This window comes from Euprymna scolopes, chromosome 16 (genome assembly GCF_053919585.1).
Source record: "Euprymna scolopes isolate OS-2025 chromosome 16, ASM5391958v1, whole genome shotgun sequence".
In the NCBI taxonomy this organism is placed as follows: Eukaryota; Metazoa; Mollusca; class Cephalopoda; order Sepiida; family Sepiolidae; genus Euprymna; species Euprymna scolopes.
In genome coordinates this window covers 20,821,172-20,838,455 of record NC_136497.1, presented here as the reverse complement: position 1 = coordinate 20,838,455, position 17,284 = coordinate 20,821,172, and the positions used below count along the sequence as shown (strand labels likewise).

The window sequence follows — 17,284 nt, the reverse complement described above, 5'->3', positions numbered from 1 at the left end:
AAGAACTTATTTACGTTAGACTTGAATACAACTATATTGTAGTCAGCCGGAAAGCAGGAAAACGGAAGACAATTCCACAGGCATGCAGTTCTAAGAAAGAAGCTTTGTTCATGGAATCTACGTTTAGGCACAGATAAAGAATGGGGGAAATTATTGATAGTGTTTTCAACTAGACGAGTGTTTCTTGTGAAAGTTTGGCGAGGGGGGGGACCATAGACTGAAGCTCAGTCAAACACTTTCCATGAAACAGGCCTAAATCTAATAATATTAGAGGAAGATTAAATGTGGATAGTACAGGGAGATGTAGAGGAGGAGACTCCATTGGCATGGCAATGTTAAAAGAATGGATGAGAGTTTTTGGGTTAATAGACGGAGAAGACTTGAGATAGCAAGGTCAGTTAAATGCATTAAAAATAAACACTATCTACTTCCCCCAGTGCACCACATGCTCAAAGTTAGAAGAGAGAGAAAGAATCAGAAAAATCTTAGTTATTGCTGGCCTTTGAAGTGTTGCCATAGATGGTAGTGTCATCTGCATAAATGTTGATGAATGATTTTAGCATGTGATTTGGAAGAGAGTTACATTCAGAATGCATCCTTGAAACACACCAGCATTGATACTATGAGATTTGAACTTTCATCCCTCGACGACTACTTTTATAAACCTACTAGCAGGGAGACCCGACGTTGTTCGGGATTGAATGAGGGTTAACAAATGTTTCACCCTTCAATATTTTTATTGTCATTGAAATTGTTGAGGTTGGAAAATTTGTTGAAAAGATCAGCAGAATTATTTATAGTAGGGTAGAGGGAGAGAGAGAGAGGGGGGGGGGGAATATGTGTAAAGAAGAAAGATTTTTGAAGACTAATGAAGAAAGGAAAGTCATAGCAGTTTCCACTAATATGGCATCGATAGAATCCACCAGAAGCTACTGCATAATCCAGACTCCATTCACAAAATAGCAATTCATCGACTCCTGTATTTTGCAATACGTACAGGATTCACTCCTAAACTCATTGTGAGTGACTTCAAAGTTCTGATTCCTGACTTATCAGCTGGATGACGTCAGGCCACATAAAATGTTTGCCTCTAGCACTTACTATCGTTATTTCTCGTTTGTCAGAAACATCGCTCATGGAAGATGAGAACTGAGGGACAAATTTTGGGGAAGCGAGAATTACGTTAAAAATGCAACACAATGCCTTGTTTATTAATTCAATCAAGTAGAAATTTACTTAATGTTGGAAGCACTAAAAAAGAACTCCAGTATTTGTATCATCTATTTTAATTTTTTTTTAAGTTGTTTTATGTGATCATCTTTTCTCAAATGATTAATGCTTTTTTTTTTAATGCTTTTTTTTAATGCTTTTTTTTAATGCTATCATACATGGATATACAAAAATACTGTGAACATGTTCAATTCCTGCACATCAAAATTTTGTAGCGGATTCTTTTTTTAACTTTAATGGTTTTGGATTATTTGGATTATTTGCACTGCTTTTCTCATCTTGAGTGTTATTTTCACAACGTTTCAGCTGATGTAACCTCCATCTTTCTTCAGGTGTATCTTGTCAAGCTCAGGAATCTGTCTGTCGGACTTAAGAATTTGTATGGAATTTCGAATGGAACCTTTTCTTTAATCCACAGAGATAGCATGCTCTCGTTGTGTTAGCCATAACCGGATAGAAATATGCATATTTGTAATTGTATTCTTAGTACTGAGGATTGAATCTTCAACATCCAAAAGAGGATCACTTACAAGTGAAATTTTACCGGTATTCGTTATGCCACGAATTCTTGTGGACAATTTTAGTATGAATTTTGGGAGCTTTAAATCTGTTCTTGTTTTTAGATGTACATTCTTATCATTCATCATTACTTATTACTGTATATTATATATTTTGTTCAGAGTACATTTCTGTTATTTAATCTATCGCATTTTATAATTGCTCTTAACAAATAAAAAAAAAAGCGATAAACAAAAAAAATCTTTCAAGATGATGATTGGTTATTCGTTTTATTTGGATTCATCTAACTACTGTTCTCATCTTGAGTGTGATTTTCACAACGTTTCGGTCGATGTAACCTCCGACCTTCTTCAGGTCTGCGTGGTTAGTGTACTTGGAAAAATCAATTGTAAAAAGTGATATCCTCCTAAAGGTTGAAGGTTCAATCCTCAGTGCGGGTGATAGAAAAATACAATTGCGAATTACTTAGGACCTCTATCCAGTTATGGCTGACGGAACAAGAGCACGCTACCTCCGTGAAGTAAATAAAGGGTTCTGCTCAAAATTCGCTCCCAATTCCCGAGTTCGACAGAAACATTCCCGAGTTTGACAAAATACATCTGAAGAAGATCGGAAGTTAGATCGATTGAAACGTTATGAAAATGCCACTCAAGATGAGAACAGTAGTCCGATGAATCCAAATAAAACGAAAAAAAACCTTAGAACTAAAAAACTTACTTATAAAAATATAACAGGATTTATTTGCACTTAAAAGTAATACAGCAAGATACGCAGACATATAAATCTTCATAATATGTGGACATATGAAAAAAAAATGAACTGACATTAGACATATTGACAAAAATAGGCTGTTTTAGTGAAAGAGACTGACCTCATGTCATAGAATTTTTCTGGAGAAAATAGAAGCACTAGCCAACAATATTGCTGCTTCGAAGATTAAACCAAAAAGGGGAAAAGAGCTGAGGATTTAGCAAACATCTTGCCACTTTGTAGTTAGATATGCGTTAATTTGCATATCAATGAGTCAGCAGCCCTGGAGAGACAGTATAAGGAGACGTGGTTAGCACAAAAGAGACTAGACGTGGTTGGCATGAAAGAGGCGAGATGTGGTGAAAAGACCTGCGTATAATGGCAGTTATGTTTTTATATATATATTTTTTTCATTTGAACACACACTTTAACAGTTAAACTAAAAAAAGAAGAGAACTTGAATGCCTACTAGACACTATCCTCGAGTGTCTAAGTGTTACAGCCCTTATCATGTAACATAAGGTCTCTTTATCAGAAAAACCTGCATGAGGATACTTTTCCCTAGAAGTAAACCCTGACCAAATATTCAAAATGACATTTTGTATTCGCTGCCCAAATAAGATCTCCTTTCTACAGCTAACCCATATTAGCTTTTATGAAGAATGGTGCACCTTCTCCAAGTGATGTTACCTCAAGTAATAGCCCAAAGCTGGATATTTCACCAGACTAGATAAATTCTTCTGGAATCCAGTGAGACCAAAACGAAAGATAAACTACAACATATGAAAATGGTTAATTGGGGAGAGGAAATTTATTCTCAATTTCTTTACTAACTCAGTGTTTGAGAGATGAAGAACTTTAATAGAACATTCGAATATCTATGTATCTCATATAGAGTTCAAGTTTTAGCCCCAGGTTGTGGGCCCCTTGATTTCTGAGAACTTCAACTGAAGTAAAATAAAGGTAAAAAGGGAATGAAAAGAAAGTAGATTTCTGAATCATGCCTTTTATATTTGTGTCCATTTGGTTAGATCAGCCAATTGTTAACGACTTTGTCATCACTAGACATATTAGGAAAACAACAACCCTAACACTTCCTTTTTAAAACTGTAGTGAACTAGTGGATATATTATACATCCACCAGTCAATATGAGAAATGATTTGAATTGGGAAAGGAAAAATGAATTGCTTTGAGGAAGGAACGAACAACGCGTTTACTTGAATTAAACGAACTAGAATTTATTTTGTGAAGAAACAAGTGAAAGAAAAGGGTACAACACGTGTTCATGTCCGCGTTCGTCTCTTGCTGTTTACTGGTGAGGAGGAAAGTCTGTTGTAGTATATAGAGAGAGAGAAAAATGAGAAAAAGTCAATCCAGGCCATGGAGAGAGAAAGTATATAAAATGTACATACTGTCTGCTAGCTCGTGCCCCCTACATAGTAGCAGGGGACGTGATGCGCGCCGGCACCCCGAAAGGGGGGGGGGCGAATGGTCCGACGACCGCTCAGCTTGAGAGCTAAGTCGAAAAGGGCTGGAAACAGCTTGTCTCTTGCTTTTATAATTGTTTCCGGTGGTCTTTTGCGCATGTGTGGATTTCCTTTGAAAGGGAAGTGACGTCATCCATCTGTGCATACGTTAGCATGTGTGTGTGTATACACGTGAATGTGAGTGTATGTACGCGAACGTGAATATACGTGCGTGTGTGGACGTGCGCGCGTATGTTTGTGTGCGCGTATGTATGTGACAAGTAATAAGAGTAACAAGTGTTTTTGTGTGAGACTAGAAAAGGCTCCCACAAAACAAATCATCGTCTGCATTCATTGGATGCAATTCTGTAGTAATGCTAGTAGCATCCTTAAAATAATATGAAAATAAATAAACACAGATATAAGAAACATTTCAGTCTCTCTCAATAGATTAAATAAAAGTGCAGTTTTGATTGATTCTGAAAAGTTTTTAAGAATGCTGCCAATTTCTGCGGCCACTTGAAAATGACCTTGAAGGCACAGCAGCTGAAACATTATTAAAACAATAACAAATTGCGAACCCAAGTCTGACTTGAAGTAATATCAATTAAAATTCCTTATCTAAAAATTTAACAAAGTTATTTGATCTGTAAAAGAGTTCTTTATGGAATCCTAAAAATTGCTTTTTATTTTTTTAATTTTTATTTTAATCTGTATTTTAATGGGTTCTTAAATTTAAAAAATTTTATTTTATTTCTATTTTAATTGCTTTTTCATTTTATTTATATATTATGTTTTTTAATTAAAAAGATTTTTAATTTTAATTTGCTTGATTTAATTTATTCTTAATTCTTAATTGTTCTTTTTATTGCTTTTTAGTTTTTATTATTTTCATTTTATTTTTAATCGTTTTCTAATTTATTTTATTTCATTTTTAATATTAATTGCTTTTTAATTTTATTTTACTTTGATTTTTATTTTTAATTGCTTTTTAATTTATTTTTATTTTAATTTAATTTTTATTGTTATAATTTTATTTATATTTGTGTTTTATTTCCTTTTAACTGTGTTTTTTTTATCAAAAAATGATTGTATTATGCATTTTATGCATTTTATATTTTATATTTTTAATTTCTTTTTACTTTTGTTATTTTTATCTCCTTTTATTTGATTTGGAATTGCTTTTTTAGTTTTTAGTTTTATTTTTCATTTTTATTATTTTATTTTATTTTATATTTAACATTTTTGACAATTTCTTTCCTTTTTTTTTTTTTTTTTTTTTTTGTTGCTTTTAGAGAAGCCAAAACATTCTTCCTGTAGCTGCCTGCACGGCACGGGTGGAATGTGTCTGCCCACTGGGTCACTTATCAGAAGGTGGAAATATCACGTGTGGTAAGTCAACAAGACAAATTATACAGGGTGGAACGATAAAAGTGTCGCCCCAAAGATAAACAACACTACAGCTTTATTTTAAGATTTTTATTGAAAAAATGAATTCGGGTAACTTGATGATGTACTAGAGCTGACATCTGTTCAATCTCAGTCATCTCCTCAATACGGGTCCGGAACTGAAAGCATGCCTTTTCCACAAGCGCCAGTGGAAGCTCGGCAAATACTCAGTGAATGGTGGCAATCAGGCTGGCATTGGTGTTGTGGGAGGTCATGTTGGTGATGTTCTCGACATATGACCAAACGAAGTAGTCCAGTGGGTTCAGGTCGGGGTATGAGGGGGGCAGTGAGATAAGCATACAAGGTCGTAGCACTCCTTCTGAAGCCAAGCCTGGGTCTCTTTGGACTTGTGAGCTGGCGCCAAGTCCTACTGCCACACACAGTGTCTGCCAGCGGCCACCTGTTTGTATCGAGGGATCACCATACACTTTAGCACATTCAGGTATACTTTGGTGTTGACTTTCAAGCCGACTTCAAAGATGTGAGGTGGCATGATGTGGCCCTCACTTGAAACCACACCAAAGATCATTACCATGGTAGGAAACAGTTTTCATCACCCTGGGCACATACCTGCTGTTATTCGTGGCAATCTAGCGATGCATTTTGAGGGTGCTGGCAATGGTCCTGTTGTCATAACTTGGATTGGTAGAGAGCATGAGCTGTACAGTGTTGCATCTCTGATCTCACTCATTGAACAGCGTGTCACTTTCAGACATGATAGAAGGCTCCTATCGCTTTTGGAATTTGTACACAATTGGCCAACTAGTAGATGGTCTACAACTAAAAAAGGAAAACGAAAATGGAATCATGTCGCCTTTTCTAGAGCGACAATTTTATCGTTCCACCCTGTATCAACAGGCTTACTGTTTTTGTTGTTTAACACACACTTCCTCTAATCTAGCATTCTTCTTCCTCTCTTTTTTTTTTATATATCTATATATAAAGTTAGATATGTTTATATGTCTTCATGTTTATACGTACAGGATTCACTCCTAAATTAATTAACCAATCACTATGAATTTTGGAACACAGCTATTAGGCGTGAGGAGCTATAATGTCGGCTATATTAAGTTTAATTTAGTTTTGTACAAGGGGAGTATTAAAGGGATGGAGATCCTTCATCAAATTTCAAATATTTCCAATTTTCATGAAATTTTAGGTATTTTAAATATCAATTAATAAATATTCCTCAAATGTCAGTTTCTTTTAAGTATTTTTTAAAGTTTTTAGGTCATAAAATTGGCCCAACTTTTGAAGATTAAAGCATATCAGGTTTTCATTGAATTAAACACCACTCAAACAAGCTTCCTCAAATTACAATTTTCTCTTACAACCCTGGTAAACTTAAGCCTTAAAATTTAGACATTGAGTGCAAATCATGCAAATGATTTAGATCGAAATAAGAATAAGGATTCTAGGCATAAGGTTAAGTACAATTATATTTTAATTATATATCTTATGGTGTACATATGGAAGCGGTACCCCCTCTGTATTTTTTTATTTTCGTTTTGTTTTCCTTTTTTTCAGCAGATTATTATCAAATGGACACTAGTTTATCAAATTATCGAAAAAAATATTTTAAGTCAATATTTAAATATTTGTAGGGGGGCTCGGTTTCTAATGCAACGTTCTAGTAAAGCAAGCACCCATTTTAGATCCACTTGATGTTTTTAGGCAAAATTTCGTGAATTGAGCCTTTTTTAAGCAGTTTAACCTTTTTTGTATTTCGCTTCTTAAAAAAAAAATCTTTCAAAAAAACCTCAATTGATTAAAAAAGCTAAATTCGCAAAATTTGGCCTAAAAACGTTGAATGGATCTAAAATGGGTGATTGATTTTCTAAAACTGAGCACCCCTACAAATATTTAAATAGTAACTTTAAAAGTTGTTTTAATAATCTGGTAGACTAGTGTCCATTTGATAATAATCTGTTGAAAGAAAAATGAATAAAAGACAAAAATATAATACTGAGGGGTGGTTACCGCTTTCTTGGTAAGGAGGCATAAAATTGGTGCAAAACTATTCAGTTCAAAGAATTCATTTTCTAACATTTCAAAAAATATCTATAAAAGTGAGAATGTGTGTGCATTTCTAAACCTACATACTCAACAAATTTTTTATCTACATACTTGAAATTTGGTATATAGGGTATTCAGACATGTAGAAAACCTTTTAATTGATTTTCATCCGGAAAAATGGCTGCTAAGGCGTCAAAATTGAAAAATTAGAACTTGGGAGTTATCAGATTTTTATCTGTTCATCAAGAGTTTCACAAGATTTGAAAACACTTTTTTAAAGATTGTGGCAAACTGGTCTAATGGTTATCATATTTGACTCTCTGTGTTTAGTTTTTGGTTTCGATCTCAGCTCGAGTATTTTTTTACTTACAAAAAATAAAACTTAAAGGGACCGTTAGAATCTTTAAAAGATATCTCAGTTGGAATGTATGAGATAGCAGGAAAATGTTTGGCATCCAGTAGAATTCCTGAAGAGTCCTAGAGTAGATGAAATGCGGAATATTGAGTGTAGCTTAATCGCCATATATATTTTATAACTTACTATATATATATATATTTATATATATATATATATATATAGTTTTGGAAATTCTTTTTTATGAGTCGATTGCTTTTAAATCAGATACAGCCTAGGTGTTGGAATGATAGAAATCCTTCTGCGATTCCAATCTCTTTTCATGTTGTATATATGAGTAAGACCTTGGTATTTTGCTATTTTTTACCTCTCAGCTCTGTTTAACCCAGCATAATTGAGAACACTGACTTCTACTAAGGTTGTTTCTTTCTCCTTCTTGTTCCCTATCACTATGTCAGGTTTAATTGCTCCGTTTTCTAAGTATTTGTAGGAATTGCATAGTCATAATGGATGGTGTATGACTTATTTCCAACTGTTTTTTCTGATAGATGTTCTCAGGACTTTCCACATACATGTCAATACATAAAATGAAGTAAGTATTATGAATAAAATAAATGATACGTTTTTTTAATTCATAGTCTTGTCCAAAATGTTTGGCCAATTTCGTGATGGAGGTTGTTGTACCATCATGAGGTTTGGATTCTGGAAACTCGTCATATATTGCTTGATGCTCACAATACTTACATGATGTTGATGGTTAATTTCTGAGCGACACATACTTCCTACTCCTTTGGGCAGATACAGCCTAGGCAAACACTGGTTTCTGTACATTAATCTGTACAGTGTCAACATGTTTCTTATTTTGGTATCTCGTCTGTTAATGTCTTTTTGTGGCCAATCAATAAAGCTAAAACTGTATTTCATAACAGGCATGGCTAGTTAGTTAATAGCAGTTGCCTTGTTTTTTGTTAGTAAGCTGTGTTTTACAAATTTTCCTTAGACGATGTACATATTCTCTGCAAATTTTTTTTCTCATCTTAGAATGCTAAACTGAATTGTTCTCTTCTATGCCAAGGTATTCATATCGTTTCTGTTCTTCTAAATTAGTGGTTCTCAACCTTTTTTTACTCATGGACCCCTTTTCCCTTCTTTTTATCTTGGTGGACCCCTTCATAAGTATTGGTCATAAGACAATCTTCTATTTTTCACTAATATAAATTTTGAGGTTTTAATAATCAAAGAAATATTATATAATTAAGCTTTATTTTTAAATGAAAACTAATTTAAACCTGGTAAATAGAAATATTATAGTTAAAATAACTTGAATGATTGAAAAAAAAAAAACTATACAAAATTACGGTAGAAATTAAATTTTTAATAAAAACTATTTTGAGTTGGTTTTCTTCATGGACCACCAAAATATCGTTGTGGACCCCCATTTTGTTATGTTTTGCCTGTGGATCCCCAGAAATATTCCATGGACCCCTAGGGTCCATGTTGATCCCGGTTGAGAACCCCTGTTCTAAATCTTTGATGTCAATATTTTCACCAAGTTGTATATTTTTCGTTTGGATCTTCTTCCCAGCTCTGAGTGAGCACTTGACACATTTGTCCAAACCAAACTTCATTCCATTATCTTTAGAGAAAGTATGTACGACCTGGAAGTGATGACTTAAGTCAATGTCTGAACAGACATACAGCTTGAGATCATCCATGGAGAGCAGGTGGTTGACTCTTTTGTTTGGTTCTTGTTGGCAGCCCTGACTCAGGTCGCAGATACTCTGTCAATACATATGATGGAGCAAGTATCATGAATTTAAAAAATGTATCATTTGTTTTGGAGTTTGCGAGATATTACTCACAGATTTAAATAACGTTTTTGTTGGGTTCTTTTTCCAGGTTATAATTGCATTCCTTGTCCAGCTGGGAAATTTCACAATCTTGACACACAAACCTGTGAACCCTGTCCTGTCTCTTACTATCAAGATGAAGAAGGGAAAACTGCTTGTAAACGGTGTGCAGGCACATCAAAAACATTGGAAGAGGGAGCTACAACATCAGAAGAATGTACAGGTAAGAAAGAGAAAATAATTTCAATGTTCTATTGCATATACCTTTGCAGTCAGTGCCAGCAGCGATAGGGATACATAAAACCCTGCCTCCTGCACGCCAAACTAATACTGTCTTCACACACTAGGTGCCTCATTATTCCTAAACAAAAAAATGCATTATTCTACAATTTCACTGAAAATGTGGGCAAAATAGCAACTTGTCTGAAATTAATGGTATATGATATTGTAATTACCATATCCCCACTCTTCCTCATTCTATAGAATTTGCTTGATGATATGTTCTAGCTTTTAAATTGGTGTCTATACCCTATGCTAATGAAGAGACTTGATATCTATAAAAAAAAAAACTGTGTGTGAGAAATAATCGTATACTATTGTTTATATTGAATTTTTAGAATATATGTCAACTTGTTTACCTAAAAATCGTTTTTTTAATCTATCTCTTCCATCTCTCTCTCTCTCTCTCTCTCTCTCTCTCTCTCTAAAAATGACAAAAATTGATATTCTAAATTCTAAGATGTTGTCCATCTTACCATTTCTTTTAGCATGTTAACATGTTCAATTCTTGACAGCACCTGTTTCATAGCACAGAAACATTCATATAATTATTATGTCAATTTTGGAATATTTTCCGCACTGACTCATCAGAAGAATAAGAACGCATTAACTTTAAAAGAAAATATAATGAATATGGGCATGATTACATAAATCCGAAAAGATCAGAAGAGTACCTATCTACAATGCCTCCCCACAGGACAGAGTTAGACACCAGGGTCCTTTTTTAATGCGGAAAAAATGAACAAAAATAAAAAATTGTCTCAGTTGTGAAGGATCCACTGAGAGAGAACAAGAAATTGAAGTGCAGCATCTGAAGATACTACACTTTGATCCTGACCCGAAGACCAAGTATGATATTTACGCAATCTTTGTTTTTAAAAACTTAAGAGAACTTAAAAAATGGTAGCCACATTTATTACCATTAATTTCCTTCAGACCTAATAAGTATTTTAAAAAAATAAAAAATTAGGGGGAATAACATTAACTTTGGAGGGTGAAGTCCTAATGCAATATTTTAAAACATTTTATCATTGCATAAGAGCATAATTTAATTTTTTTTTATTGTAAGTTATAACAAATTTAATCATGCACGTAAAATTTTGAAAACTTTAATTATGTTGAATACATATAAACAGATTAAATAAATTTGTTTCTTATCATCACACATTTCTTAGCAAATAAAATTTTGACATTTGTATTCACTATAGAGTTATCTCCCTTCCCGTATTATACGAACATAGTTATTTCCATTTCCATTTTTTTGTTTTTGTTTTGTCTATATATCGGCTATTAAATTTCCAATATAAAAAGTTTTTCTTTCAATGTTAGCGTTCATATTCAACACTAAAGCTTACTCTTTTATGCAATGTAAAAAACTAGTTTATTCAATATGTTATTTCCAAATAGTACCGAGCATTATTTTTTAAGATTCTTTTAAAATTAAGAGTATCACTTTTTTTAAACTCAGCAATTAATATAACTTTCTGTGATAACTTGAGTGGGCAAAGCAAGTCACACCTGCCAGAATTGGCACATACATGAGTATAAATGGCTTTTGGACAAAAATTTAACCTTCAGATTAAAAACATAGTCAAGTTTGGTTATGTTTGATCTCAAGAGGCCATCCTCTCAGGTATCATCTCCTTCTTTAGTATGGAGGATTTGTTTCTTATTGATTAACTGAGGTTCTCTACAGAGCAATGATAATGGGATATTTGTATAACCATCCAAATTACCTATTATGGGGGACATAGATTCCTTGGTATAAACTGACACTGTGTCTAACTTTGCTAAAGTGAGAAGTAGGTAAATAAACTTTACATAGCTATGAGTGTCACATTTCAAACAAAACAAACAATAAGTAACATAAGAGTCTTCCTATTTCTTTGACCGGTATAGCTCTGTAAACAAAATCTGCATTTACAGGGTAAAATGATAAAATTGTCACCTTAGAAAAGATAACATGATTCCATTTCCGTTTGATGAAAACCGGTTTTCTTTTTTCTGTTGCTAACCATCTACTAGTTAGCTAGTTGTGTACAAATCCCTAGAGCGATAGGAGCCTACAATCATGTCTGAAAGTGACAGAATGTTCAACGAGCGAGATTAGCAATGCGCCGCTGTACAACTCATGCTCTCTACCAATCCAAGTTATGACAACAGAACGATTGCCAGCACTCTCAAAATGCATCGATGGATTGCCATGAGTAACAGGGACGTACCCAGGTTGATGAAAACAAAGTTTGCGGTCACGGTTATAGTTTTTGCTGTGGTTTCAAGTGAGAGCCACATCATATCACCTCACGTCTACGAAGTCGAATTGAAAGTTAACATAAAGTGGATGTGCTAAAGAGTATGGTGATCCTCTGATGCAATCAGGTGGCCACTAGCCGACTCCAGGACTTTGTGCCCACCCACAAGTCCAAAGAGACTCCAGCTTGGCTTCAGAAGGAGTGTTACGACTTTGTACCCTTCTCTCATTGGCCCGCTCTGATTACTTCGTTTGGTCATTCGTTGAGAACATCACCAACATGACCTTCCACATGGAATTTCGAATGGAACCCTTTATTTACTTCATCGGGGTAGCATGTTCTTGTTCCATCAGTCATGAGTGGATAGTTATAAAAGTGGATGTGCTAAACAGTATGGTGATCCTCTGATGCAATCAGGTGGCCGCTAGCAGACTCCAGGTGTGGTAACAGGACTTTGCGCCCGCCAGCAAGTCCAAAGAGACCCAGGCTTGGCTTCAGAAGGAGTGTTACGATTTTGTACCCTTCTCTCATTGGCCCGCTCTTCTCCGACCTGAATTGACTGGATTACTTCGTTTGGTCATTCGTCAAGAACATCACCAACATGACCTTCCGCATGGAATTTCGAATGGAACCCTTTATTTACTTCATCGGGGTAGCATGTTCTTGTTCCATCAGTCATGAGTGGATACAGGTTCTAAGTAATTTGCAATTATATTTTTCGGTTGACCACGCTGAAAATTGAACCTTCAACCTTCAGGAGAACATCACTTTTACAATTGATTTTTCCAAGTACGCTAACCACTGCATCATGGGTCTTTACAGACTTTGTTATCATATTCATTTCTTGTAAGAATTATATCTCGGTAACAAAATACGAACACTTTATAATACTGCATTATTTTCCAATCATCTTATATATATATATATATATATATATATATATATTTACCTATATGATGTATGACTGCCATGGCTAGGGGATTACGCACTTTCCCTCTGCCAACAGAAAAATTACGATTTGCAAAGGTCATCATCATGTTTCGACCACAGTCGAAATGATGGAGTTCACACGTTCACATCAGATATCCCAGTCCTGCATGACTGCTTCCAGATACTACCTTTCAACATTGACATCTCTTGCAATGACATCCGGGTATGTGAGCATTCTACTTTTGGAGTAGGTAATAAGGTTCCATAGAAATAGGGAAGGAATAATTTCATTTATTGCTTCAGAACAAACTGGACTCGTCTTGCTTTGACAATAGATGATGCAAATGGAAGTTTGTCATAGATTTGTTTGATTGGATGGGTCTTCCATGAGAGATTTTAGGCTCTCATGAGAAGTCAAATATATCCACCATTCTGGAATGATTCTAACTTTTTTGAAAGTGTCCATGTTTCCGAACCATAGAAGAGAGTGGGTTGTATTACATATTTAAATATTTTCAGTTTGATGTTTTTGCTGAGATGTGATGTCCATATTTGGCTCAAATCATTAGAAGCAGATATTGCCATCCCCTTTTTGATGTTGAAATATTTGAATGAAGATGCGGCGATGAAGGATCCCAGCTTCTCATAATCATAATAAAGAAAAGCAATGTGCTAATCTTTTCAACAACAATCAGATATTTATACACTCTTAATGAAATTTTAAGATTTTAGTTGATAAATTATATGTTTTATACTAATGAGTTACTATTGCCAAGAGGCCAAAAGCCACTGAAGAATAATTATTATTATTGAGATTGTTAGTTGAATAATAAACAATATTCCGAGAGAAATAGAATGGACAAAATTTGATTATTGAAGACGACGGACTAATAGGTACTTGTTGACATTGTATTTGAAGATTATATTGTAGTCTACATTAAAGCAGTCCCATAGTAATGTGTTTCACAGATGGGTGCTTTTTATATAGAAAACAAGTTTTCAAAGAAAGAATTATGGATGCCTTTGTTCAGCCTTGAAAGACAATGGATACTCCTTGTGAGAGTATTTGTGCATGTAATTGTGAGGCAAGGGTTGTGCAATCCCAATCATATCTCTGTTGAATTGGCACTGCTTGAGTCCAGTGGCAAGGAGAAGAGCTAGACGACTAGAGACAATGTCGAGATAAGTGGAGCGCACATGCAGCACCTGGAGTTCCCAAGTGGTCACCCATTTTAGTACTGACCAGACTCAAGGTTGCTTAACTTCGGTGATATATATATATATATATATATATATATCATGTTGACATATAGCATTATAGATGTTTTTAAAAGAAGTTTAACAGAATTTTACTATGAACCAGATTAACTCACATGGACAGTAATATTATGTTTTTTTGTTTGTTTGTTTATTTTAATATACTTTGAGTGTTAAAATGAATTTATAATTTTAAGAAATAGGAACAAAAATAAAACTATGGTGGCCTCCAAAGCGCTGATGAAGAATAGCTTCCCTGTTTTTCTGACAGGGGATTCAGATGTAGGTATTTTTCTTTATCTTTTACCTACCAAACATTTCGAAACTAAAAGAAAGTTGTTCGAAGACAGTATATGAATAGGTGTACGTTCTTTCTGTTCAAGGAATCATTTGAATTCAGCATCCATAAAACTATGTACTACTAAAACTATCACTTCATCTCAAATAGTGAGAGGAATGGAATGATTGCCAATTTGCACCAATTGTTACACAATTATTTATATAGATCGTCTAACAATAGTTATTGGAATATTCTCTTTTGTGGAAGATTTTTGCATGCGTGCAAATATCTTCAAAACTACAAGAGCTGAGCTTCTGAAAATTGGTTAGTCGATTGCTACTCGAGTTCTAGAAATGTGCCTAAAATTTTGGTCAAAAATATCAACAACAAAAAAAAAGTTAATAAAAACAAACAAACAAAACAAAAATGATTTCTACTACTTCGATTATTTTTCTTAGACGATTTTCCAAACTAATTACTCGAAAACTGGTGCAAGTTAGGAATTTAGTTTTTGGTGTCAATGCCAACTTTCTTCACATGGACATGTATTAATATTTAAATAAAAATGAAAATCGACCTACTGTAGTATACATGTATTTCTAAAACATTCAAACTAATAAATGTGAAATATGCAACTGTAAAAAGGTATAACTGTTTAGTGTCTTTTAAAGAACCATGCTCTCAATGGACTGGAGTTAGTAGCCCGTTTGAAAGCACTGTCTCATACTCATGCTTATTGCATGTGTCAAACACCCACCCACGCAAACACGCCACACATAAATACGCTAACACACAGTATGTTACAATGGACATTTATTTATTCTCGCATGACAATGAACTATGTACTTTATACATACATTTAAAAACACGTACTAATGTGTCAATATATACCCTGGATGTAATTATTTTTTTGTGGCAATATATATAATGTACAATGGCGCAAAAAAGAAAGTCTGCACTTGTCATTTTTAAAAACATAAATTGAATGTACCTCTTTAAATAACCTATACCTCATTTGATTCGCCTTTTATTTCTCTATAATTTTACGTGTTCATATTTGACTTTTAATTGAAGTATCCTAGTGTTCATGTCAATTTTAAAAATAACTTCAAATCGAAAAGGCAAAAAGAAACTCCACACAATGTAAACTTGTTATTGAAATCTAACTTTATAACATTAATGCAACGCAAATACAACAGGAACACAATGAACTTGTTAATATTTAATAGAATAGCTCTCCTGCAGTTTGACAGCCTGCAATCTTTTGGGAATTCTTTGAATTTGTCTGCGTTAATACTCCAGTGAAAGAGCATTCCACTTCTCTTTAATTTTTGTCCAAAGTTCTTCCAGATTTGAAATTTTATCATTGCATAGCTGTGGCTGTATGTAATGCCATACGTTTTCGATTAAAGTCTGGAGATTGTGCAGGCTAATCTAAACACGGAATATCTTGCTCTTCAAGAAACCTCTTGAAATTGCCAGCTGTGTGAATGGGAGCATTATCCTGCATGAAGACGAGATTATCATCTAAATTCCGGCCAAAATTAGGGTAGAAAATGCTCAGTCAACATATTAATGTACTTGGTCCAATTAATTCGACCTTGCAAGCGAACTATAGGCCCTGAACCATTGGTATTAATAACACCCCACACCAAAACTTAACCTCCACAACCTTGCAGCGTTAAAACTATGCACCTAGGATTAAATTCTTTGTCCTTCCTTCGCCGGAGGTACTACTTACCATCACTGCCTAGCCTATTGAACTTGCTTTCGTCACTAAAAATCACTTCCGACCAATATGAAAAGTCATAATCTTAATTGCATCTGATGAAGTCCAGACAGCATTTTCTGTTCTTTATAGAAATTCTTGGCTTGCGTCTTGCAACACAGCCTCGCTAATTAAATTCCTTCAATCTGTTCTTAACTTTAGAAAGAGAGCACTTTTAACAAGATTACGCAGTTGCTGGATTTGGGGAGCCATTTCAAATCTGTTTCTGAGGCTGCGGATCTTGATAACATTGTCTTCCCTGTAAGAAGTAACTCTAAGATGACCAGATTTAGAGGAATCACAGACACTGCCGGTATTTTGGTGCTTTTTCACAGTAATTCATACCTTTTTTTCATCACATTTCAATCTGAGGCCGATTTCTCGATTGGGTAAACCAGAAAGGTGGAGATTAATGAGCTCCAGACGATCACTAAGAGAAAGTCCAGGCATATGGACTAAATGTTACGTTGTACAACCTGGAACAACAATTACGATTAGAAATGCTTTGCTGTCAGAAAGGTAGATGTTTTAAGTTCATTTGTTACTTTGGAGTTTTTTTTGCCTTCTCAATTTGAAATTAATTTTTTTTAAATTGATGTGAGCATTAGGATACTTCAATTAAAAGTCAATTATGAAAATGTAAAATTATAGAGGAATAAAAGGCGAATCAAATGAGGTATAGGTTGTTTAAAAAGTTACATTCAATTTAGCTTAAGTTGTGTTTTTTGAAAAAATGCCAAGGTCGAACTTTATATTTGGTGCCAGTGTGTGTGTGTGTGTGTGTGTGTGTATATTATACAATTTTCACCCCAAACAAAGCACAGTGCCACTTTGAAGTAGGGGGCTACTACAGGGACATAAGTTGCAGGGGTATTATGACGG

General features: G+C 34.3%; 1 protein-coding gene across 1 annotated transcript in view; it reads left to right on the top strand.

Moving 5' to 3' along the window:
* The window catches only part of LOC145296307 (uncharacterized), a 153,724-nt gene that overhangs the window by 122,526 nt on the left and 13,914 nt on the right, over positions 1-17,284 (top strand). The window contains exons 32-33 of the mRNA XM_080142507.1: positions 5,262-5,358; positions 9,686-9,859. Of these exons, the coding sequence (XP_079998633.1) occupies positions 5,262-5,358; positions 9,686-9,859 (271 nt within the window). The remainder of the gene's footprint in view (positions 1-5,261; positions 5,359-9,685; positions 9,860-17,284) is intronic.